The 26,673-nt window shown below is 46.6% G+C and overlaps 1 protein-coding gene across 1 annotated transcript in view; it reads left to right on the top strand.

Moving 5' to 3' along the window:
* The first annotated feature begins 10,036 nt into the window (after window positions 1-10,036).
* The window catches only part of st3gal2 (ST3 beta-galactoside alpha-2,3-sialyltransferase 2), a 30,743-nt gene continuing 14,106 nt past the window's right edge, over window positions 10,037-26,673 (top strand). The window contains exons 1-2 of the mRNA XM_034176956.1: window positions 10,037-10,736; window positions 26,250-26,309. Coding sequence (XP_034032847.1) covers window positions 10,335-10,736; window positions 26,250-26,309 — 462 coding nt within the window. The 5' untranslated portion in view covers window positions 10,037-10,334. The remainder of the gene's footprint in view (window positions 10,737-26,249; window positions 26,310-26,673) is intronic.

The raw sequence follows: 26,673 nt of genomic DNA, 5'->3' as shown, positions 1-26,673 counted from the left end.
ACCCTATTAAGACATTAGTTCTTAAAAAGTATCATCTATGCAACCTTTGATCAATGATGGTGCAAAATAAGTTTCTAATTACTGTTATTTGACAAAGTTTTTGGACATCTGAAGCCGTGGTATCAGTTTGACACTCTCACAGACTGCACTGATGGAGAGAGAGCAGACAGACATATTACAGGGTGAGAGAGGAAAGAGAGAGCCAAAGTAAGTAAAGAAGCAAAGCAAGACTGCTGACTTTATGCAAAGTGAAGAAAAGGGATTTGGAGAATGAAAGAGGGTTGACTTTATAGTAAAGCTTATGCCACGTGTTTCTCCGGGGGGGGGGACAACACACGTGCGAGACACTTTCACCACATGTGTGTTGCTTTTTGCAACGCCATACTTGTATGAGCATTTCGACAAATTTCACATCCAGCTCGAAAGTGATCATCACATTTTCTAAGTGTCACTCGAGCGGTGTTAGATATCCGTGTGTGTCAACTGGAATTTGGCTGACACCTGCCGCGAGAGGGATCGAATGGGCTCACACTATCTGTCTTTCTGCCGCTGGTGTCCACGAATAGTTGTAGCGACACATGTACGAGGCGTTGGAGGCAGCTCTGATTTTTCACAAATGGCATGCGATTCTTCTTTCGTGCGCTAGTCGACTTCAGTCGTGTTATGTGTGAAGGGGCCCTTAATAAAGTCACTGTTTTATATCACAGATGTTGTTTTGAACTCTTTAAATGATTTACACATACTTGCATGAAGTTCCAGTATATTTCAGAACTCATTGCAGGTTAAGGAAGGACACTTAAGAATGGTTTTCGCATGTTCAGTTATAGCTGTCCAATCCTATGGCACTTATACTAAGTACACATGCTATACAAGGTGGGTATCACTGAAAGAAGGTCTACACAGACAGATTCTTTTATTACAGTACGGTTTCCACATACCCCAACATACAAAAAATATAAAATGGAAATTCATAAAATTAGGTCTCGCCAGTGGCCCCGAAATGCCTCCAAAATGGTGAAAACCTGTGGGCCCCCACTAGGGGTGCTGCCTGAGGGCCTACAGTGGGCTGATTTTCAGAGGTTTTTTTTTCTTTGCCCTTTTTCATTCCTGTCTAACGTTAGTCTGCGATTTTCGCGCCTCCAATGTGCAAGAGTTTTGTTTACTTCCGGGTGGGTTGTCTGCTACAAACAGCGCTCCCAGCCTCGGTGTCTGTAAACCTCTTCAGTGGATTATTCTGGTCCCAGAACACCCGCTGCCCCTGCAAGGCTCTCCTTCCTTCCTGCTCCATCAGTTGGTGGTACACCTGGAAGTTACCACAGACTATCAGTGATTTGGCAAATCGGGATGAAATTTTTGAACAGCTCCAAAATTTCACCCCAATTTCAAAACTGCAGCCAATAATGGGCATAACTACTACGTATACTAAGTTTGTTCAAGATTGACAAAGATAAATGAAGAAGTTACTCAGATCCTTTAAAACATGCTCCAATTTGCTGTTCGGGATGAAACGGAGGAACAGCGCTCTGTGGAATAGCCCCATAAAGACTGTTCTGTAAAACATCAGAACTTAAGGCGATGGCTTGGTGGGAATTCTTTTATGAACTTCACAGCCCCTTTCACACCGGGGCTGCTCCCAGTTGCATCGTGCGTCGTCACGACGACACCACGTGGAAGCAACCTAGTGCCAAGACGATGCAGCTCGACGCCACAACAGCGCGAGGGGCGCAAGCAAAAATGAAACATGTTTCATTTTTGTTTGGCTGCAGCCAAACTGTGCACTCTGATTTCTCTGTGCAGAGAACCTGCAGGCTGTGTTCTCACCTCCTCTCTGCCCCCTGCTGCGCGCACCTGACACAGATATTCCTGCATCATCATGACGCAACAGGAAGCAACTGGGAGCAGCCCGGTGTGAAAGGGGCTTAAAACATTGCTGGGAGGAAAAGGCCAGACAGCCAACCCACAGAGAAGAATGAGAGGAAGGGACAAATAAAGAATGGCTGGGGTACTGAGCACCCAACAATCAAAATGACAGCATCTTATTATCTCTGACTCAAATCGTCCAGTCAGGTGTGACTAAAATGAAAAGAGAAGCATTTGAGGGGTACGGTGAAAAACAATTACAAATTAGACAATGAGTGATTCTGGAACCTGTCTGAACCTTTCATAGAGCAAAAACATCTGCAAATATGGCAAATATACTGTGTGCTAAAGATCCAGTTTGGTTATCAGAATACAAATGTCAAAAAGTATGGTCTGAAAGTTTTTAATGACTGCCATTGTACATGCCGACAAAGCCTCATGCAATTTCAACCTAATTTCCATCATGCCTCGACAAGTTCAGAAGATGGCAGACAAATGGAATGCATTTATAAAGCGCATTGAGCGTTAAAGCGCTTTACAGTTATTCCTTACATACGTTCTCACACACACAAACATGGGAGCATGTTGCCCTGCAAGATGCTCAACTGTGCACTTGCAGGAGCTTGGCGATTAAGGACCTTGCCCAAGGGCCTTTAGTGATTTTCCATTCTGGCAGGGATTTAAACTGAAGATCTTCTGGTCTCAATTCCACTGCTTTAAGCCTCTAGACTCCTCCACCCAAAGGTGGAAGATACATGTCTCTGCTTTCCACAGCAGAAGAATTTACTTTTTTTTTCAGAGCTATAATATGAAATTTAGTGATGCAGTAAATCACTGGTTCCCAGCCTTTTGTCCTTGGAGCCCAAACACTTGTATCTACACTTAACAAAAATATAAACGCAACACTTTTGGTTTTGCTCCCATTTTGTATGAGATGAACTCAAAGATCTAAAACTTTTCCACATACACAATATCACCATTTCTGTTGTGTGGGCCGCTGAAGAGGAGGTACTGCTGGCCCACCACCACCAGAGGGCGCCCTGCCTGGAGTGCGGGCTCCAGGCACCAGAGGGCGCTGCCGCCTTATGGGAGTAGCCTGGGTGACAGCTGTCACCCATCACCAGACACAGCTGTTCCACTCAGCACAGAGGTATATCAGGAGGACGGCGTCTCCACCTCAGTGCCGAGATATCGCCTAAGACTGAGGTAATATTCTCTGCATTTACATTCTGAACAACCAGCTAAACTTGTTAAACCTTTTCAGGACTGTTGACTACTGGTAGCTTCATTGCTTGGATAAGTACTCACCTTCCTGCTGTACATTGACAAGAGGTGGAGGCGGCTTCTCCCCTCTCCGTTACTGGGTACGGTCGCATCCACACCTGTGTGTTGTTGCTCTCTCCCGCCAGCAGTACCGGATCCGACGAGCGGAGGCAGTGGCCACCTGGGAATTCGGGACTTGGCGGTTCCAGTATTTCCAGGGTTCGGTGGCAGAGGAGATCTGGGTGGTTCCGGTTCGACTGAGACGGACGTCTCCTACCTTCGAGCCTGCCCACACGACACCAGCGGATTCGACCCCAAATTGTGATTGTTGTATTTATTGTGCTCGTTTCACAATAGTAAACCTTGTTATTCACCTTCCTCCATTGTCCGTTCATTGCGCCCCCTGTTGTGGGTCCGTGTTCCTACACTTTCACAACAATTTCCCTCAAATATTGTTCACAAACCAGTCTAAATCTGTGATAGTGAGCACTTCTCCTTTGCTGAGATAATCCATCCCACCTCACAGGTGTGTCATACCAAGATGCTGATTAGACACCATGATTAGTGCACAGGTGTGCCTTAGACTGTCCACAATAAAAGGCCACTCTGAAAGGTGCAGTTTTGTTTTATTGGGGGGGATACCAGTCAGTATCTGATGTGACCACCATTTGCCTCATGCAGTGCAACACATCTCCTTCGCATAGAGTTGATCAGGTTGTCAATTGTGGCCTGTGGAATGTTGGTCCACTCCTCTTCAACGGCTGTGTGAAGTTGCTGGATATTGGCAGGAACTGGTACACGCTGTCGTATACGCCGGTCCAGAGCATCCCAAACATGCTCAATGGGTGACATGTCCGGTGAGTATGCCGGCCATGCAAGAACTGGGACATTTTCAGCTTCCAAGAATTGTGTACAGATCCTTGCAACATGGGGCCGTGCATTATCCTGCTGCAACATGAGGTGATATTCTTGGATGTATGGCACAACAATGGGCCTCAGGATCTCTTCACGGTATCTCTGTTCATTCAAAATGCCATCAGTAAAATGCACCTGTGTTCTTCATCCATAACAGACACCTGCCCATACCATAACCCCACCGCCACCATGGGCCACTCGATCCACAACATTGACATCAGAAACCACTCACCCACACAACGCCACACATGCTGTCTGCCATCTGCCCTGGACAGTGTGAACCGGGATTCATCCGTGAAGAGAACACCTCTCCAAGGTGCCAAACGCCAGGGAATGTGAGCATTTGCCCACTCAAGTCGGTTACGACGATGAACTGGAGTCAGGTCGAGACCCCGATGAGGATGACGAGCATGCAGATGAGTTTCCCTGAGACGTTTCTGACAGTTTGTGCAGAAATTCTTTGGTTATGCAAACCGATTGTTTCAGCAGCTGTCCGAGTGGCTGGTGTCAGACAATCTTGGAGGTGAACATGCTGGATGTGAAGGTCCTGGGCTGGTGTGGTTACACGTGGTCTACGGTTGTGAGGCTGGTTGGATGTACTGCCAAATTCTCTGAAACGCCTTTGGAGACGCCTTATGGTAGAGAAATGAACATTCAATACACGAGCAACAGCTCTGGTTGACATTCCTGCTGTCAGCATGCCAATTGCACGCTCCCTCGAATCTTGTGACATCTGTGGCATTGTGCTGTGTGATAAAATTGCACCTTTCAGAGTGGCCTTTTATTGTGGGCAGTCTAAGGCACACCTGTGCACTAATCATGGTGTCTAATTAGCATCTTGATATGGCACACCTGTGAGGTGGGATGGATTATCTCAGCAAAGGAGAAGTGCTCACTGTCACAGATTTAGACTGGTTTGTGAACAATATTTGAGGGAAATGGTGATATTGTGTATGTGGAAAAAGTTTTAGATCTTTGAGTTCATCTCATACAAAATGGGAGCAAAACCAAAAGTGTTACGTTTATATTTTTGTTGAGTGTATGAAAGGTTGATCTTCCCACTCCCCAACCCCCAGCCTGTGATTTGCAAAGATTAACACATGTATAACTGTAATTATAGTTTTACCCCTTTTCTCTTTGGTTCATCTAAAGGGGAAAGATAGCTTTTTAATTGATTGTCCAGCAAGTGTTATTGTGACTTTACTTAACATGTCGATTTCTAATTTGAGAACTTCAAAGCAAACAAAACATCACCCCCACATAACCCCCAGATTGTTGGTGCTTGGACCCCAGATGGTGAACCATGGTATTAAATAATTGCTGAACTTGTGCCTGGCAACATTTTGAATAGATGGTAAAGTCAGATGTTAGTTCAGTCAGGTATTAATCATGCTCACCTAATGAGAGAGAAAAGGAGGGGAGAGTGAGCGTTAAACATGAGAGCACACAACAGGAGCACGCGTGGGAGAAAAGATTGAAATTTTCCGCCACCAGTTAGAGCTATTGCTATGAAAAGGCATTGGACAGGCGAGTATTGGATAATAATTACGAGCTGTAAAAATTTGATTGCATCATGCTTCCAGCCCTGTGACAGGACAAAGAAAAAGGAAAAAGAAAAAGCAACTCCGGCGCAGAAAATGTTAAGAGAGAACAGGTGGTAGCACTGGGAAGCTGTCTGAGATCTGAAGATGTTGAACTCTTGAATTAATGCAAGACAATTGTGACCATTCAAAGGAGAGTGTAGCACAAACACTGAACAACACAGAAAATGCAGAGGTAATGCCTGCATACTGAAAACAGGCCCCAAGCTCTATTAATGTGTATGGTCATCCAGACAAGTGGCATCTCTGTTTTGACAGGAAGCACATTCTACAAAACATTGCGTTTGAGTTGCATTGTCCTGGAATATGACTGCGAGCTTGCAAAAACATCAGTCATTGTAAATGACTGGTGTTTTCCCAGGTGTAATGAGCAGTAATCACAGTGCAGACACCAGCATCTCTGTTTGCATTCCACTGAAAGACAGCTGTGGAACATCCAGCTGTCCTTTTCAGCCGTTGCATTTATATCCATATTTTTCCAAAAATGAGCAACATATTCAATGAAGGACTCTGTCTGCTATTGGGAACATTTCAGATTATAACTACAGGGACAGAGATTAGCCAACTTCATGCCCAAATTAATCTCTTGACTTTAAAAATGGAAGAAATGTGAAAAAGCTATTAGTTGTACTTTAAAAATGGCTTTCCTCAAGCGTAAGTGGTAAAAAAAAAAATCTCAGTAGAATTACATTATCCTCAATAAGAGTCTTTGTTTGCTTTTAATCAGCCAGGGCATGTTTGTCTTTTTGTGCGTGTGCGCGTCCTAGTGTTGTTTATCACTGACATTTTACACCCTGAGGACATCCAGTCATAATGGTGAAGTTATGAAACTCTGGGGGGAAACCTACTGGGACAGCCAGGACTGTGGTTTTAAATCATCTGTGTAAATGTGTGAAAGGTTCCACCTCCACCATAAGATAATCAGAATCTGTCCCAAATCTCTGCATCACTTAGCTTGGTCAAGAGTTGGAACTCTGTTTTCTGTGCTGTCTTAAGAATCTTGCATCACTTGTCATGTCAGCTGCCATGGTGATACCTAAAAATTCATGATGGAAAATTATTCATTGATCAGTATATTGAGTTGACTGAACATGGCTCTATGGATCCAAATGGGTCATTGGGACTGAAAAAATTGAAGAAGTCAAATATGCGTGGGACAAACTTATGACACATCCATCCATTTTCTTCCGCTTTATCCGGAGTCGGGTCGCGGGGGCAGCAGCTCAAGCAAAGCCGCCGAGACCTCCCGATCCACACACACCTCCCCCAGCTCCTCCGGGGGAACCCCAAGGCGTTCCTAAGCCAGCCGAGAGATGTAGTCCCTCCAGCGTGTCCTGGGTCTTCCCCGGGGCCTACTCCCAATGGGACGTGCCCGGAACACCTCTCCAGCGAGGCGTCCAGGGGGCATCCGGAAAAGATGCCCGAGCCACCTCAACTGACTCCTTTCGACGTGGAGGAGCAGCAGCTCGACTCCGAGCTCCTCCCGAGTGACCCCCACGTCTCAATGCAGTACAATCTCAATCATCAATTTTCACATGAATGTATCATAAGTTAGAGCTCGGGTAACTTATGATACATTCATGTCAAAATTGATGATTGAGACTGTGCTGCATTGAGACATGGGAAGTTGATATGGGATCTTTTCAGCTCAAGAACATGTTTGCAGGTTATAGGGGCATCTTGTGACAATGTTAGAGCTTGTTCAGGGTTGTAGTGAGAACTTAGTAATGTTCTATTTTAATGACTGATATGGAACCGAAACAGTCATTGACTTACTAATGCAGCCCATCTTCCTCGTTGTCTTTTCAACCATTTCTCATCATGAACACTGGACTGTGTGTGTTTGTTCTGTCTTCTTCCTATGGCCATAGTAGATGGCCTCCTTCACTGTGTCTGGTGTGCTTGAGATTTCTTTTGATAATCGAAAAGTGTTGAGGGAAGTTTTTCCTATTGCACTGGGTGTTGGGTAGTTTTGTGGAAACCAGCAGCTTAGGTGTCTTTGTTTGCTAGGAAGGGGAGGGTGATGTTGATATTAAATTTGTTTAGGAGTTTCACTTGCATTGTGAAGGCACATCAGCAACTACATTTTCGCCATGTGGTGCATCTCTTTGTGCATGACCCAGCGGGTGGACAAGGCGAAGGGGATGCCTACGTTTCACCTGGCTGTGGCAGATGGAATGTTATATTTGAGAGTTGGGCGTAGATCGGTTGTCTGCCTGGGTGGTTGCCATCCAGGACCCAGAGCAGTTCTGTGACTTTTTATGATTGGACTTTGGCGTTGTATAAATGAATTGAATTACTGCATTTGGTTGGATTGTTGTATACGAGGTAAGGTTTCAGCCATCCCTGAGAGGAAAATCTTTGAGATAAGTGGAGTCTGACTGAGGAAATGAGGCTTTAAAAAAAAGGGAAGAGGACCAAAGTGGGAAAGCAGGGGGTAATCTGAAATGTCAATGTGGCCAATGAGCCAGATAGCAGTAAATGATCCTCTGCTTTTTCTTTCTCTGTCTATTTGTCTCTGCAGGTTTTTCACTGAACGCCAGTCTTGTGGAAGTCTGTCCTTGTGAAAACTGTCTGAAGAACACACAGACAAATTAAAAAGCACAAATTTATTCTCGCAGTAAATAAGACGGGCTAATGATGCCATTGTGATCCATGTACACCAGGAACCAATATCATTGGCTTCAGTGAGATAAGCGGGCGTTTATAAGGCACTGTTGAATGTAGGTAGGATGGACAGCTGGCATCAGCGGGCACGACAGAGAGCCTACCCTGCCATTACCATCAAGCAGATTAGTTAAGCAGCAATCACCTTAAACTCTGCAGTCCCACAAAACTCATGCCGCTGCCCAGTGCTGTGCAGAAAAACACACCCACACACTGCAACAACTGCGCAACACAATTAAATTAGTGCAAGAGGCTGAGAGCAAGCAAGTAGAGCTTAACACATACGCATATTAAATCACAGGCAGGAACGGAAAAGCACAGCCACGCTGGGCTGCAGGACAGATACCGCACCCTCCCTTCTTTGTGTTGTCCTCTCAAATCCAGTTGGAGAGAAGATGAGATTTGGAACAGATTTTTTTTCTCCTCTTCCCCCACCAGTCACCCTCCCTGTGCACTGCTCGTTTCACATCTTTCACTTGCACTTAGAGAAACATCTTTCCTGGATAAACCATCATCATAATCTCTCCGTTGTAATGTCTGCCAGTTCCATGTGAAGATTTTTTTAACTTTTATTTGTTTTCATGTTACTCATCTTTACTGGGACAGAACGGACTCATGAAACAAGTTTTTGATTGCTTCGCTTTTTTGCAGTCGGAGTTGCACTTTTATGGTTAAAAGCCTGAACTGCAGTAAATGCTGCATTCTCAGAGGAAATTCACCGAAATGTCATTTTATTCTCACGGTAATATCTTATTTATTTATTTTTTTTACCATCACAGTTTCATTATTCAACACAAAGCCTTTTTTTAAATGCATCTTAAAGTGCGTGAACAACGTGTGGAGAAGAGGTGATGTGTACTTTTAAGTTTACACAACTGCGATTCACAGACCGACGCTCAGTACCTCGCTGAAGCAACAAAATAGACCGAAAGGGCAAAAAACGAAAGGTGAGGACTGGAGAGGAAATTAAGAGTCTCTCTGTGAGGTAAACTTTACAGGGAAAGCCAACAGAGGAGTAAAAAAAGAAGAAGAAAGAAGGGAGAAAACATCAAATAAGATTAAGTAAAGCCATGAAGATCAAATGAAATGAAACAAAGGTATTTTAAAGTTTTTGTCGTCAAGAATGGCTAGAGACGAGATGGAACACCCTTCAGGACAGGCTTTCTCCCTTCTCCTGCACCTCCTCCCTCCCCTTCATCCCTTCTTCCCTCGCTCTCTCCCTCTCTCTCCCTCTGCTGTTCTTAACTAATCTGCCAGCCCTCTTTGCCTACGCTGCTTCAGTGCAACAAGAGCAACACGGAGGGAGAAAAGCAGCGCTTTGGAGCCGGGCTCGACTTTCAGACAGATGGCAGTCAAAAGGAGAGAGAACAGCTGCACCCGTGTGCAACACGCAGCGGATTTCACTGGACATGGACGTCACATTTAATAAGAAAAAAGAAGGAGGGAAAACGGGAACTGGCAAAAAAGACAGTGGTCTCCTAAGAGGGGAACTTAGCAAGGAAAGAAAAGGAGAGAGAACAAAGGCTCGAAAGGCAGTGCATCTCACCGCTGACGGAAAGCAAAAGTCTTCAGAAGCAGTCAAGCTGCAGCTGCAGTGTGTCAACACGTTTCTGCATGTGAGACGAAAGCAAAGCCACAGAAGAAGAACCACAAAGTCAGAAAAAGAGAAGGAGGGAGAGAATTCAGCAAGAGAGGAGAAACAAAGCGTAGGAGTGTCTCTGAGCGCACAGCTTGCCTGCGAGACAAATTGACTCTGACACATTGTCCTCCGTCTATGTTTTTAGTTTATGCCGTCCCTGTGTGGTCGTTCCAGTCACGCTGACCAGGCCTGAGTGGTCGTTGCACGGAGGTGCTGGACTGGGGACAGTGGCAGGCCCAGGGGTGGGGGCATGGCCATGGGGGGGCCGCATCCCATCCTCCACCCTGCACCGGGACAGACGCTGGGGTTGGGTGTCCTGGGGCGGGGGTTCATCCAGAGGAGCTTCAAGACTGCCCGAGCTCAGACCCTGGCTGAGTGCAGGGGTGGACATGGTGGGAGGAGGGGGAGGTGGTATCTGTGCAGGAAGTGGACTGGAGAAAAGTGGCAGGGTCAGATGTTCCCGGAGACTGTGGGTTCTCCTGGCCTCACTGGTTCTTGTCTTTCTTACCTCACTCTTTTTCTCTGTTTCGCTCCGTGGGGGCTCCGGATTTAACTACCTGGAGCCGCCTGGGTGGGAAGAGTCGAGAAGAGTGAAACTGGTGCCCAGCTATGTGGGCGCCCACCGGCTGTCATCGCTCGACGTGGCGCAACAGAAGACTTGTGCCTGCCCACGCTGCGTAGGTGACCCTGGCGTTTCTGACTGGTTTGATGAGAATTATGACCCGGATATCTCACCGGTCTGGACCAGGGACAACATCCAGCTGCCCTCTGATGTCTACTACTGGTGGGTGGTAAGTAAGAACCTGATTTTACTTTATATCCTCGAGCTGTGTACCAAACTTCTTACATGACATATTGGAAATATGTGGCTGAATGTTTGGTGGACATTTTGAAGATAATTTCAAATAACTGCAAAAAGAAGAGAAAAAAACATGATTACATTTTGCAGGTCTGCTAACTTCTAATACTGTTTCTCACTACTACTGTCCTGAAAGTAAGTGAAATGTGTAAAGTTGCTACTGGTAATGCATTTTCCTAAATGTGCTTCACAGCAAAGATATTTGTAATGTCAAAGCAGCTCAGTATTCTTGTTGTGGACACTCTAACTTTAGCAAGCTAATGAAAAACAAAGGTAATGTTAGCTGGAAGGTAACGTTTAAACTCGAACAGCAGCAGATAAACCAGCTCACAGCATTCATGATGTTTTAGAAGGACTTTTTCTTAAGAAAATCCACATATATGAATATCTACGGAGAGCTTACCTTCTCCAGAACAAAAGTACAGCATTTTATTATACCTCATCTGGTGTAAAATCCAGCAATAGCACAAGATATCCTTTTGCCTGCAGCGTAGCTTCCTCACTGTTTTTACATTGTATAATTTGACAAGCAGGTTAGCAGATGACTTGAGTGATGGGGTAGTGACCCTATCAGTATTTGTTTAGCCATGGCTTGAAATTTGAAACAAATGACAGTTCCTATGGAGACACAAACAGCAGTCTAGAAGGTTAAAGGTTAAAGCTAAAGACAAGGAAGGCAATTTTTTTACATTGTGTGTAAAATGGTGTAAAGTTGCAAGTTTTAATTGAGATATTTAGCAACATCACAAAGGTTACTCCAATGCACTGGCTTGTGTTCTTCATATAACCATTTTCAAAAATGAGCGTTCCATCCAAGGACACAAGTGGATTCAGTTCAATCATTTGTTGTGTTTCTCCAACCATTTATTCAAGGTTTTCCATTTATTTTTGACATTCCATCTGTACCATCTGTTATTCTCAGCGTAGTTTACTTTGCAAAATATTTAGTTTTTCTACTAGAATTATTGCTCTTTTATTCTGTTTTTCTATCTTTTTTCAGTTCTCGTTTACGGTGTTTGTGCCACCATGAAACATTTTCTGTTGGAGGCTGTCAGTAGCATGTGGGATAACGTTTATGTTGTATTACTCCCACATGTTGGGAGAGTAATGCAGTGTGATTACACGTCTCTCTCCACCCTCTTCATCCTTCCTTGCCGTTTGGCCAACCAATCCCCTCTTACAAGTACTACATGTCTTTGTCTTTGCCAAGTCTTATCTTATGGGTTTTCTCTGGAACATTACAAGATTAGTCACTGGACATTTCTTAATCCATCAGTGGGTCATGTTTGGAAAAATTTGGCTGTGTTACCTAAAGCATTAAATGGTAAATAAATGGAGTGCATTTATATAGCGCTTTTCCATCTGCATCAGACACTCAGAGCACTTTACAAATAATGCCTCATATTCACCCCAATGTGAGGCTGCTGCCATACAAGGTACTCACTACACACCAGGAGCAACTAGGGGACTAAGGACCTTGCCCAAGGGCCCTTAGTGATTTTCCGGTCAGGCTGGGATTTGAACAGAGGATCATCTGGTCTCAAGCCCAGCGCTTTAACCACTAGTCCATCACAGCGGCTTAGTGGTTAGTACTGCTGCCTCACAGCAAGAAAATCCCACATTTGCTTCCAACCTGGGCCTTTCTGTGTGGAGTTTGCATGTTCTCCCCATGTTTGCATGGGTTCCTTCCCGGTGCTCCACCTTCCATGTCTAAAGACGTGCAGATTAGGTGACTTGGCAACTTTAAATTGGCTGTAGGTGTGAGTGAGCATGTGAATGTGTTGACCCTGGCAGCAGTAGACTGCCGGCCTGTTCAGTGTGTACCCCACTTTTTGCCCTGTGACCCTTAACTGGAATAATCTGGTTTAGAAAATGGTTGGATCATTGTAGTGATTGCATACCTCTGCCAAAGCCCAACACCCCCATTTGTCTGTCCTTATCCAAGTTGATGTGCAGGTGGGGGCACTGCTTTCCCTAAGTATAAATGGTGTGGAAATCAATATTCTCCATCTGGATATACCTCAAAATCTAATCAATCCTTCTGTGAACTAAGTCCTACCTCTTCTCCAGAGTTCATTCTCATGTGTTCCTGTCTTTTTGAGATGTCCTGTTAACAGTCTCACAGACGTGTCGGTGATTGCATAAGCTCCTTTGTAGAGGTAATAATCAAGGCCTCTCAGCACAGATGTGCAGTTGTATACTCATTTCTTGGTCTATGTCAATTTAAGTCCCAGTTTATGTGTTAGCGCATGTCCGGCACCTTTTCCACATTAGTGCGATGTCCTTCTAGTAAACCGACTTCAGTGCTGTAAGCACACTCCAGCTCTGAAATGGCAGAAAACTGCACACAGGGCAACTGCTGCCAAGTCATTAGGTCACACTGCAACTGGGACATGACGAACCGAGGGAGGAAAAAAGGAGGGAGACAGGAAGAAAGTAGGTGGGTGGATAAGAAATAAGGAAGGGCAAAAGAAATCTCAGATATAGAATAAAGCAAAGAAAGAAATTTAGATCAATGAGAAAAGCAGAATGATGAAATACAGAGGAAATGATAAAAGAGAGCGTAAGGTGTGAGACAGACTGCAAATAAAAGAGAATTAGGGAGCAGTGCATGAGGTAAGAAGAGGAAAAGAAGGAAGATTGGTAGAAAAGAATGAAACAATACATCAGGTGTACCACACAATGTACCAGTATCTGCAGACGCTCTAAAAAACAATATATAGTCTCGACTTAAAAAAAATTAAGCTAACAATTTTCATGGATCTTTTTAAGTAATTCCAACTCAGCCATTCCCCAGCAAATGCCATGAGACTTTTACAGACTTAACACGTACACATTAAGACTAACAGAAGTTTAATAAGGTGGTTAGTTAAGTAATTGAATATACTTGGTTTACTGTGTCCTCTCTGAGGTTAATTAAGTTAAAAAAACTTAATTGAAAAGGCTTTGGTGTTATTAAGTACTCAGATTATTTCATTGAAGTTATTCTAACTACTTTATTTTGCTTCTATTTTACTCAAACATGTCCATGCAAATTGTTACCTTATATAATTTGAGGATTAATAAATTATTACACTTAAATCAGCTTAAATTACATGTAGCAATTCCAGACAGAAAATACCCCCCCCCCCCCTTTTTTTTTTTCTTTCAAATTGTGTAATTGGGTGTTACTCAAACTTATTTCCATAATATGCAGTGTAAGGGTATGGTTGAAAATAGGCACTATCGTATTTTGGGTTGAATCCACACAAACAGACAGTTACACTTTGACAGAGTGTTGCACGCTAATGGGGCACCATAGTCTCGTTTGAGGGTGAGCACTAAAATATGACGCATATGACGCGTACTTCTACATCTGGGGACAGCCCCCATCAGAAACATGGTACTTTCTCTGAGTTTTTAGGCAAATTACACAGCAAAGAAAGTAAAAATGCAAAGAAAAAGTGACGATGTGATGGAAAGTGGACATGTGTTGTGGTTTGTTTATAACCCAGAGCCAAACATGTTGAGGCGGTTGTGCAGGCAAGAGAACGCAGCTACTCTGTCAAGGTGTGCAGGCTAAACCTTACCAAAACAGCCTCTTCCATTTGCCTTGTCTTCCCTTCTCCATTGGGAACCGAAAATCCTGCACTTTTCGCGACTGCTTAGGTGATTCCAGCTGAAAACAAAACAATACACCATGTTTCTGTGTGAAATGATGCTGTGTTTGTGTTGCACACTGGCAGGCTGTCCCCAGAAGTGGTCAAATCCCGTGATATCACACGGTTTCAAACGAGACTGCGGTTCCCTATAAGTTCCCCACTTGTTGACTGTTGACTGAAGTTACTGTTGTATCTGAAGTAGCACTCAGCAAATGTTCACAAGTGGGAATCAACAAAAGCCTCTAAATTTAAACAGATCCAGTGGAGGGATGGGAGGGCAAAGATCAAAAGAGAACAGAGAGAGGACGACGATAAGAATGATGGCAAGAAATAAGGTGCTGGTAGATAAATGAGTTTCTAAACAGTGTGAAAGTTGTTATTAATAAAAGCTCTCTGTTGGGGTTCAGAAAATGGAAAGAAAGGGTGTTTGAGCTTATTTTACAGCTAAGGAACAGCAACGAAACTTCTCCATCTTTTACTGAGCAAAGTCCAAAGTACTTTTAACAAGTCACCTCTATAATATGTCATGTTTTTGTCTCCCACTACCTAGAGACCAAACAACCAGTGTTAGAAAGGAAGGAATACAAATGATTGTGTGCGCGCACTGCACGACACGCTGCATGTGCACTCCTCAGGGAAGAGAAGAACTAAATATGGTGGAAAGAAGATTTTAATGCTCATCACATTTAGCACTGCATTGCATTAGCATTGCAGAACAGCTAATATTAGGGTTCTGCACATGATGATAAGCAGAAAAGTATGATTTTAGTGGAATAACCTAATGTGGAATTGGAGGCAGGTGCCAGGAAGCTTCCGCTTTAAGGGTCAGAGGACAGATGAGATTAAGAAAGCACAGTCATATTTGATATTGCCGCCAAAAACCATCTGACATAAATCAGTTGTCTGCGAAAGCAGCAGTGCAGTGTCATGACACCAGTGTCTAGCAGGGAGACAGAAATGTGCAGAGGATGGAGAGATCAAGGAAAGAGAACTAGAGAGAACAATGAGACATCAAGAGTGTAAGTAAATTGGAGCGAAGCAAAAGATGCAGTGGTGTCTGATCAATGCCGATGAGCCGCACGGCGTGCAGGCCTCCCACAGATCAAGAAAGACAGGAGGAGGAGGAGAGGGAGCAAGAGAAATTAAAGAGAAAAAATTAGACATGAGGGGAAGGAAAGCGAAAGAAAGGATGTGGGAGAGAAAATATGAAGGAATGAGATCTGCGCTATGAAAAGTGATTTAGGACCAATGGTGGGTGAAAGAGGTGATGAGAAAAGAGTGTGAAGAATGTGAGAAAACATGTGGAAGACTGACAAGATGACTGTGGAGAGGAATGGCTGTGAAGAGACGGCGCACGCTGATGGATCTGTGTTTGCGTGCATGAATGCACATTTCACTGTGACTTGGCAGAAGCTTAGATTGGAGCAAGATATAAAAAAAATAAAAAAACTCAGACAACTTTTCATTGTCAGCAGCAGCAAGAGCGTGTCATTATCATACCCACGCAGAATGGCATCAGAATGACTCATCAGTTCACATCCGAAAAGTGTTGGATTTCAGTTCCAAAACGTTGTGGCAGCTAAACTTGAGATGGATCTGGCACAGCAAAGCGTGCCGGTATGACCTGCATGTGCCACATATAATAATGTCCACCCCAGAGTGCAAAGGAACTGTTGAAACGTATGTGGCACGCTTCATCATGATAATAATTCATAATTATTATCATGTACAGTGAATGTGAACAGCAGCTGTCAAACTGAAATCACCGTGCACTACTGTGTGCACGCGACTGCAAATCTGAGCAGGCTGTTATATCCACAGTAGACCTTACAGTACAGATATTAGTCCATTCCTTCCCATGGGGGACATAAATAATGTGAACTACTGTCTCCATCATAACTGTGTATAACACGGGCAGCTGCACCTCTCTGTGGTGTGCGGTAATGCATCATTGCAAGCGTCAGGCTCCGAGCTGAACGGATCTCACGCTGCAGTATATGATCAACTTCTAACTCTGTAGGAGATATGACATGGAACTGTTGTGCCAGGCCGTGACAGCATTAATAAACATGAATCTCATGTTGTGTGGGCCGCCAGAAGAGGAGGTACTGCTGGCCCACCACCAGAGGGCGCCCTGCCTGAAGTGCGGGCTTCAGGCACGAGAGGGCGCTGCCGCCATGGACACAGCCGGGGGTGACAGCTGTCGCTCATTACCTCTTGACAGCTGTCACCCATCTACTCAACATCATCTTACGCCATAAAGACCAGACGTCATCTCCACCTCGTTGCCGAGATATCATACTTCATAGGAGGTACTACTCTCAGCCTTTTTTTGAGATTTATAAATCTGTGATTGTGAGTGTTTGCAGGAGAACCGGTCGTTTTGGTGGAGGCTGTGCATGACGGCGCTCCTTTTCCTCTGAGACCACTGCAACGTGTTGAGTGAGAGGTGGAGGTGGCATTCCCACCGTTGTTGTTACTGGGTGTACACACACCCACACTTGACTATCTTTGTTCTTCGCCAGCAGTACCAGATCCGACAGTCGGGGACGGTGATCACCTGGGAATTCAGGACTTGGCGGCTCCAGTATTCACCAGGTTCTGGGGCGGCGGAAATCGTGTGGTTCCGGCTCTTCTCAGGACAGACGTCTTCTATCCTCTAGCCTGCCCACACGTCACCTCTGTGTATTGACTGTTATGATATTCTGTGATTGTCTGTATGTTCGTTGTGCACATTCACAACATTAAATTGTTATATTTTGGCTCATCTATTGACCGTTCATTTGCGCCCCCTGTTGTGGGTCCGTGTCACTACACTTTCCCAACATCTCACCTCCAACAGTGGTCCAGGAGTGTTTCACAGCGCTGACGTGTTGCCAGACCGCAGCCTGTAGTTAAAATTCTTTCACCCAAAATAAAAAATAAATCCAATGTGATAATCCAACCATCGTGGTATCCAGAGTTGTGTTGTGCTGCTGAAGTGAGCAAAAAAAGAACAAGAAATTAAAGTTCCCTGGAAAGGCACCGCGTCTGATGCAGGGGACAGCATGGCCCAATGCCAGCAATCTTTCAGTGAAGCCGTCCAGCGGCACGCGTGCGCGCTTAATGGCTCATGCAACGTTAATGTATGCACACACACACACACACAGCTGAGTGATAATTGCAGCTCCACACGTGTGCACGGAGCGCATGTGTGCCGCGCACACAGCTCTCCCTCCCACTGTGGGCCCGTGTTTGTCATCCAGACGGTTGGACATCAGGCAGTCTTCAGCACCTTTTATGGCTGTCTGACAGCAGTCTGTGTCATCTAAACTGTTGTCTACATGCACTTTGGATGCCATCGTGCAGGTGTGGACGAGGTAATCTGGATACGTTGTAACACTGCTGACCACGCCTCTTTTCCTCCCGACTGCGTTGGTTTATGGCAATATGTGCCATGTTGGGCATGGTTCCTGCACATTCTTGCTATGTGTGACAGGGGTTTTACTGTCTTCACAGCCTTCCATCAAGCAGTTCAGCACCATGAGCCAAAAAAAAAAGGAAAACAGTTACATTCCACATTAAAATTCAAGGAAAAAGCAGAGAAGTATTTAAATGCTCAACACTGAGCATGTGGCTTCACAGCATTTCACACCTCCAAGAACATCAGATCTCTGTCGGTGTCGTAACGGGAGTCTGTATTAAAACACCCAGACGTGACATCACAGAATAGATTTCTGAGGCTTCAACTGGGACTATTTAACACGATATAAAAATCTATAGCAGTGTCAGATAACAGTTAAAGTGCAAAATACCAGACAATAAGTCAGTCACGAGGTGCCGCAGCATCACTTTTCTCTGGCAGTAAGTCAAGTCTGGGAGCATGTCTGGTTCCCCTGGATCCTGGATGGCATCCACCCAGGCAGAAAAGCGATCCATCCTCATCTCTCAAAAGTGACCATCTGTCGCTGCTGTTTCCATTGGCAACAGCTGCATCAGAACAGCCTCGATGAATACTGCTTTGAAACAATGAATCTAAAAACTCGTACGCATTTTGTGTATCTGGTACATCTTTGATACTTTCACTTTGATGTTACATGTTTTGGATCAGGTCTGGCAGCATGTGCTGGTGCTACACATCATTGCCTCCATCACACCACAGAGCCACTTTGGGATCTGAGTGGCAGCCACCTACACAGACAATGGGTCCATCCCCACTTTCTGAAAGTAGCCATGTATTTGCCACAGCTAGGTCATATGTGGACATTGGCCTTTCCCACTTTCTGGGATCCTCAACACTGAGGCACCTGTATGCTGGATCACGCACCGAGAAATGTGCTACACGGTCAACATGTCATAACTGGTGTTCACTCACAATACAAGTGGTACACCTCATCTGAGCCCTCATTGGACACAAAGTTAGTCAAGTGGCACCAAATCCTCCAGTGAGATGTTGTCCCAAAGACAGCTCATTGTTGTTTTAGCTCACTGGTTGGCATCCAAGTCTCACAACCATACAGTAAGAGAGGGACCCCATTTTGATGTTGCCAAACACCTCAGTCCATTAACCTCATGACTCTGTCTTTTGATTTCTAAGGTAGATGACCCAGAGACATTAATGATCGCTTAAGTCAGATCTGGTTCCACAGGTTGCTTCATCTACCACATGGCAGAACTGCCTTGGGTCCTGGATGCCGACCTCCCAGGCAGACAACTGGTCTGGCCCCCCTTAAAAGTATCCATCTATTTTCTGCAGCCAGGTGGAACATTTGTGTCCCCTTAGTCTTCTCAAAATATTACATCCTGTGTGCTAGATCATGCCCACCAAAATTCAATTTATGCTCCTCGTCTTAGTCTCTCTAAGGAACCATTCATTTGACGCACAGTAATTCCAGTGATACTCAGTGATCCTGCAAAGAGACATAATACCAAAGACATCAAATCAAATCAACTTTATTTATAAAGCACTTTAAAAATCAGCTGCACCTGAAACAAAGTGCTGTACACAAGGGGACATATAAAGGTAACAAACCACAAAGTACAAATAAAAACAAGCCCCCCCCAAAAATTAAACTAAAACAAGTAAAAACAGATAAAACAGCCAAAACAGATCGAGAATCTCATTCTGGGTTAAAAGCCAGTACATAAAAGTGGGTTTTAAGATTAGTTTTAAAAACAGAAAGTGAAGAGGCCTGCCTGATGTGGAGCGGTAACTAGTTCCACATCTTTGGAGCCACAACAGAAAAAGCTCGGTCCCCTCTGAGCATACACTTGCACCCCGGCACCTCCAGGAGGAGCTGATCAGCTGACCGGAGGTGGCGAGCAGGGGCGTAACAATGAAGCAGCTCAGAGAGGTAGGGCGGGGCAAGGCCATTTAAAGATTTAAAAACAAATAAAAGAATCTTAAAATGAATTCTAAAATGCACAGGCAGCCAGTGGAGGGAGGCCAGGATAGGTGTAATGTGCTTCCTCTTACGTGCACCAGTTAGCAGACGGGCAGCAGCATTCTGAACTAGCTGGAGACGTGCAAAGGACGACTGGCTAATTCCATAATAAAGTGCATTACAGTAATCCAGCCGGGAGGTAATAAAAGCATGGATTGCTGTTTCAAAGTGCTGATGTGCAAGAAAAGGCTTAACCTTAGCAAGCTGCCTTAAGTGAAAGAAACTCGAGAAGAGGCATCATGTTGTGAAAGTGTAGGAACACGGACCCACAACAGGGGGCGCAAGTGAACGGACAATGGAGAAGGTAAATAACAAGTTTTACTGTTGTGAAACGAGCACAACCAATACAACAATCAACAATTTGGGGTTAAGCCGAATTCTGCTGGTGTCGTGTGGGCAGGCTCGAAGGTAGGAGACGTCCGTCCAAGTCGAACCGGAACCATCCAGATCTCCTCTGCCACCGAACCCTGGAAGTACTGGAACCGCCAAGTCCCGAATTCCCAGGTGGCCACTGCCTCCGCTCGTCGGATCCGGTACTGCTGGCAAGAGAGAGCAACAAACACACAGGTGTGGATACGGCTGCACCCTCCCATGCGATGTGGAACGGGCAGCGGCTGTAGCAGCCCTGAGGTCTTTCGATGGTCGGCCTTGCCCCTGGCGCAGGTGGTACAGGCCTGGACGTAGTCCCGGACGTCGGCCTCCAGGGACGGAAGCGCTGCCGGACGACTGCCACGGTCCTTCGCACCCCAGGGTGACAGGAGAGCTTAGAACCGTGACAAAAGTCCAGAACCGCAGCCCTGGCTTCTGGTGGGACGTAGAGTTTGTTCTTTGGTCCGGTTCCGGGGTCCGGGTCTCGTGTCAGGGCCTCCCGGACGGTTTTCTCCACGTCCCAGGTGAGGGCGGCCACGATAGCGGACTCCGGGATGATGGGTTCCGGGGGATCCGACGGCTCCGTTTTGACCTCATCTTCGTGTACCCGGGACAAGGCATCCGATCTTTGGTTTTTGGTCCCGGGACGGTAGGTGATCCGGAAGTCAAAACGGCCGAAGAACAGTGACCAGCGGGCTTGCCTGGGGTTCAGTCGCTTGGCGGTCCTGATATACTCCAGGTTCCGGTGGTCAGTGAAAACCGTGAATGGCACGGACGTTCCCTCCAACAGATGTCTCCACTCTTCAAGAGCCTCTTTCACCGCAAGGAGCTCTCGATTGCCGACGTCATAGTTCCGTTCGGCTGGGGTCAACCTGCGGGAAAAATAGGCACACGGGTGAAGGACCTTATCGGTCTTCCCGCTCTGGGACAGCACGGCTCCTATCCCTGAGTCCGAGGCGTCCACTTCAACCACTAACTGGCGACTAGGATCGGGCTGCACCAGAACGGGTGCAGACGAGAAGCGCCGTTTCAACTCCTTAAACGCGGCATCGCACCGATCCGACCAGGTGAAGGGAACTTTTGGTGAGGTCAGGGCTGTCAGGGGGCTAACTACCTGACTGTAGCCCTTAATGAACCTCCTGTAGAAATTAGCAAAGCCTAGGAACTGTTGCAACTTCCTACGGCTTGTTGGTTGGGGCCAGTCTCGCACCGCCGCAACCTTGGCCGGATCAGGAGCGACGGAGTTGGAGGAGATGATGAACCCCAGGAAAGACAAAGAAGTGCGGTGGAACTCACACTTCTCGCCCTTAACAAACAGCCGGTTCTCTAACAACCGCTGCAGGACCTGACGTACATGCCGGACATGAGTCTCAGGATCCGGAGAAAAGATGAGTATATCGTCTAGATATACGAAGACGAACCGGTGCAGGAAGTCCCGCAATACGTCGTTAACCAAGGCTTGGAACGTCGCGGGGGCGTTTGTGAGGCCGAACGGCATGACCAGGTACTCAAAGTGACCTAAGGGGGTGTTGAATGCCGTCTTCCACTCGTCTCCCTTCCGGATCCGAACCAGATGATACGCGTTTCTAAGATCAAGCTTGGTAAAAATCTTGGCTCCATGCAGGGGCGTGAACACCAAATCCAACAGGGGTAACGGGTATCGGTTGCGAACCGTGATTTCGTTCAGCCCCCTATAATCGATGCATGGACGAAGTCCGCCATCTTTTTTACCCACGAAAAAGAAACCTGCGCCCATCGGGGAGGTGGAATTGCGGATCAACCCGGCAGCTAACGAGTCCCGGATGTAGGTCTCCATTGATTCGCGCTCAGGCCGTGAGAGGTTGTACAGTCTACTGGACGGGAACCCACTGCCTGGAACCAAATCGATGGCACAATCGTACGGACGGTGGGGGGGGGAGTGTGAGCGCCAGATCCTTGCTGAACACGTCGACAAGGTCGTGGTACTCCACCGGCACCGTCCCCAGATTGGGCGGGACTCTGACCTCCTCCTTAGCTTGGGAGCCGGGAGGAACCGAGGAACCTAGACACACCCGATGGCAGGTCTCGCTCCACTGAACCACTACCCCGGACGGCCAATCAATCCGGGGATTGTGCTTCAACATCCAGGGAAAGCCTAAAACCACACGGGAAGTGGCCTGAGTCACAAAAAACTCGATCACCTCCCGGTGGTTTCCTGACACCACCAGCGTTACAGGTGGTGTCTTATGTGTGATCGGAGGGAGCAGGGAGCCATCTAGTGCTCCTCTGTGCAGCTGGTGCCCTAAATGTTGCCCTACTCGTGTCCATAGCTTCGTCAGTAGGGGGAGCTGTGGCCCCACGGAGCGCAGGGGCCGTGGAGCGTGGGGAAGGCGGAGCGCGGTCGGAACCGGAAGGGAGAGGGACGGCGCGTGCCCGGCCACGCCCTTCGTCTCGTTCCCGCCGACGTTCTTCTAACCGGTTGTCCAACCGTATGACAAGATCGATAAGCCCGTCTAAATCCCGCGGTTCGTCCTTAGCCACCAGGTGCTCCTTGAGAACCAAAGACAGTCCGTTTACAAAGGCGGCGCGGAGGGCAGCGTTATTCCAGCCGGATCTCGCAGCCGCGATGCGGAAGTCGACTGCATAAACAGCTGCGCTCCGGCGCCCCTGTCTCATTGACAGTAGCACGGTTGAAGCGGTTTCTCCTCTATTAGGGTGATCGAACACGGTTCTGAGCCCCCTCACAAACCCATCGTATGTCAGAAGGAGCCGTGAATTCTGCTCCCAGAGCGCTGTAGCCCAAGCGCGTGCCTCACTGCGAAGCAGGTTTATGACATAAGCTACTTTACTTGCATCGGTCGCGTACATAACGGGACGCTGTGCGAAGACGAGCGAACACTGCATCAGAAAATCCGCGCACGTCTCCACACAGCCTCCGTACGGCTCTGGAGGGCTTATGTATGCTTCCGGGGAAGGAGGGAGAGGTCGTTGAACAACCAGTGGAACGTCAACGTTACGCACAGGATCTACGGGAGGGAGAGCCGCAGCGGCGCCCAGAGGGCGCGCTTCCACCTGCGCGGCGAGAGCCTCCACCCTGCGGTTCAGGAGGACGTTCTGCTCGGTCATAAAATCCAACCGAGTCGTGAAAGCGGTGAGGATCCGCTGCAACTCACCGATTACCCCTCCCGCGGACGCCTGCGCGTCCTGTTCTTCCATTGGCCGTTCAACAGCCGGTTGACGCCCCTCGGGATCCATGACGCTGGCCGAGATATCCTGTTGTGAAAGTGTAGGAACACGGACCCACAACAGGGGGCGCAAGTGAACGGACAATGGAGAAGGTAAATAACAAGTTTTACTGTTGTGAAACGAGCACAACCAATACAACAATCAACAATTTGGGGTTAAGCCGAATTCTGCTGGTGTCGTGTGGGCAGGCTCGAAGGTAGGAGACGTCCGTCCAAGTCGAACCGGAACCATCCAGATCTCCTCTGCCACCGAACCCTGGAAGTACTGGAACCGCCAAGTCCCGAATTCCCAGGTGGCCACTGCCTCCGCTCGTCGGATCCGGTACTGCTGGCAAGAGAGAGCAACAAACACACAGGTGTGGATACGGCTGCACCCAGTAACACGGAGAGGGGAGAAGCCGCCTCCACCTCTCGTCACAATAAAGCAGGAAGGTGAGTACTTATCCAAGCAATCGGCTTTCGGTAGTCAGCTGTCCTGAAAGGTTTAACAAGTATTATCAGATAACACAGAATATGCTGCAGAGACGGTTACCTCTATCTCAAGGCGATATCTCGGCACTGAGGTGGAGACGCCGTCCTGCTGATATACCTCCGTGCTGAGTGGAACAGCTGTGTCCAGTGATGGGAGACAGCTCTCACCCTGGCAGCTCTCGTGAGGCGGCAGCGCCCTCTGGTGTCTGGAGCCCGCACTCCAGGCAGGGCGCCCTCTGGTGGTGGTGGGCCAGCAGTACCTCCTCTTCAGCGGCCCACACAACACATCATTTTTCTTTAGGGGGACATATAGCTGGCTGTCATCAGCATAGCCCCAACCAGTCCCAGCAGAGGACTGCCCCTCCCTGAGCCTGGTTCTGCTGGAGGTTTCTTCCTGTTGAAGGGGAGTTTTTCCTTCCCACTGTAGCCAGGTGCTTGCTCACGGGGGGTCGTTTTGACCGTTGGGTTTTACATAATTATTGTATGGCCTTGCCTTACAATATAAAGCGCCTTGGGGCAACTGTTTGTTGTGATTTGGCGCTATATAAAAAATTGATTGATTGATTGATAGCAGTGGAAGGTGATGCCGTGCTTTCTGAGACTGGACCCCAGGGGAAGCAAATACAGGGAGAAGAGTAGGGGTCCAAGAATTGAACCGTGTGGGACCCCATATAAAAGTGGAGCGGAGGAGGACTCACAAACCCCCAGGCCAACGCACATAGTCCTACCAGTTAAGTAGGACCTGAACCAGTCCAGGACACTACCACCGATGCCCACAAGCTGCTGCAAACGATTTATCAGTATGTTGTGGTCAATTGTATCAAAAGCAGCAGTCAGGTCAAGCAGGACAAGAATGACATGGTTGCCGCTATCATTTGCCATTAAAATGTCATTAAAAACCTTTAAAAGGGCAGTTTCTGTGCTATGCAACATTTTAATACCAGACTGAAAAACCTCTGAAATGTTGTGTTCATCAAGGTAAGTTAAAAGTTGTGCATAGACAATTTTCTCCAGGATCTTGGAGACAAATGGCAACTTGGAGATAGGCCTAAAGTTTGATAGTTCAGTGTTGTCGAGGCCAGGCTTTTTCAACAAAGGCTGAACGACTGTGTGTTTAAAACTAACAGGGACAACACCGGAGGATAGGCTGCTGCTCTAATGGTCAGAACAGACTGCCCTAAGGTAGGAAAAAGTTCTTTAAAAAAGCGCGGGGGGACCACATCACAAGGGGAACCCGATGGTTTCAAATAAGCCACCACATCCTCTAAGTGTGACAGAGTCACAAGTTCAAATCTGTTAAAAACCGCAGGGCAGGAGGCAGAGACAGAGGGGTCAAAGGTGGGTGGAGAAATGAGGGCTTTTGCAGAAGCAACCTTTTCAATAAAAAAATGTAGAAAACTGTTACATAAGTCAGTGGATGTTTCCAGACATACAGGCTGTGGTACATTCAGGACAGAGTCAATTGTTCTGAAAAATACACGGGGGTTCTTGTAATTTTCCGTTACAATGTGTGACAAATACTCTCTTTTGGACTCTTTGACAGTGCTTTGATAGTGGCCCCAACGGTTCTTTAAAATTAGAAATGAAACCCGCAGCTTGTCCTTCTTCCACCTGCGTTCAGCTCTGCGACAGTCCCATCACATCCTTTCATCACCTTATGTCACTACCTACAGTTAAAGTCTGACAACCATGCAGTAAGACTGAAGGCACCATGACCATGAAGACTTGACCCTTAGTTCTCTTGTAGGGGTATTGGAATTGCCAAACACCCTTGTACAAGGACCTCTTGACTCCATGAACTCTTCCCAGACATCGCCCAACCTCATACAGACCGAGCCTTAGAGACATAAATGCCACTGCAATGTTCCCAGAGGCAAATTTCCTCCTTAAAGGTATTTGGACAGAATGGCGTAAGTGTAATTAAGACAGTTCATGTTATGGTGCGCTGTAAAGGGATGAAACCCTTTGGTGAGCATCACATGGAAAACGCCACTTCACTTTCTGATCCCAGCTTTCACTGTCGGCTTTTCCATCTTGTTTTTGCCTCGTGGACGATAATGTTTCTGCTTCTCATCCCACATGTAACCCAGTCTGACTTCATTCTGTCTGTCTGACACTTGAGCTGAACACACACACGGGAAACCACCTGCTTATTTGCACATGAATGCAAGTTGGCCGTCGTAAGCACATGCTAGTACAGCAAACACAGTGTAACTAAATTTAAAGTATGTTGTCAGATAGAGTTTGTCTGAAAAGGAAAATCTGCTCTGTAACCAAACCTGTTTCTCTCTCTCTCTCTCTCTCTCTCTCTCTGTAGATGCTGCAGCCACAGTTTAAACCCCACAGCATCCAGCAGGTGCTGATGAGGTTGTTCCAGGTATTTTATTTTATATTATTAATTCATCCCTCCATTACTTTGAAATCACCCTGGTCATGACATTGTGCAAAAATTGAAGGAAGTAAATTATCTTTACAGGTCCTTTAGTGGGCTTGCCTCTTTCCTGTTTAAACATAACTCTTCAAAAAGAAAAAGAAAAAGTGACACCCTGCACAGTGCTTTTGCATTAATCTTGTGTGTTTAAATACCTCTTTCTTGGGGGCAGAAGGGCCTCATAGATATTTTATGTAGAATTCACACAAGCTTGGTGTGCAAGATGTCTTTTTATAATCAGGCCTGAGCTGGAGGTTCGGTCATTTCCCGCTGTTCTGGCGCGAGTGTCTTTCGTGCAATTTCCAGTGTC

This window comes from Thalassophryne amazonica, chromosome 8 (assembly GCF_902500255.1).
Source record: "Thalassophryne amazonica chromosome 8, fThaAma1.1, whole genome shotgun sequence".
Classification (NCBI taxonomy): Eukaryota; Metazoa; Chordata; class Actinopteri; order Batrachoidiformes; family Batrachoididae; genus Thalassophryne; species Thalassophryne amazonica.
The sequence above is the reverse complement of the archived record's forward strand: the minus strand, read 5'-3'. Positions and strand labels throughout refer to the sequence as shown.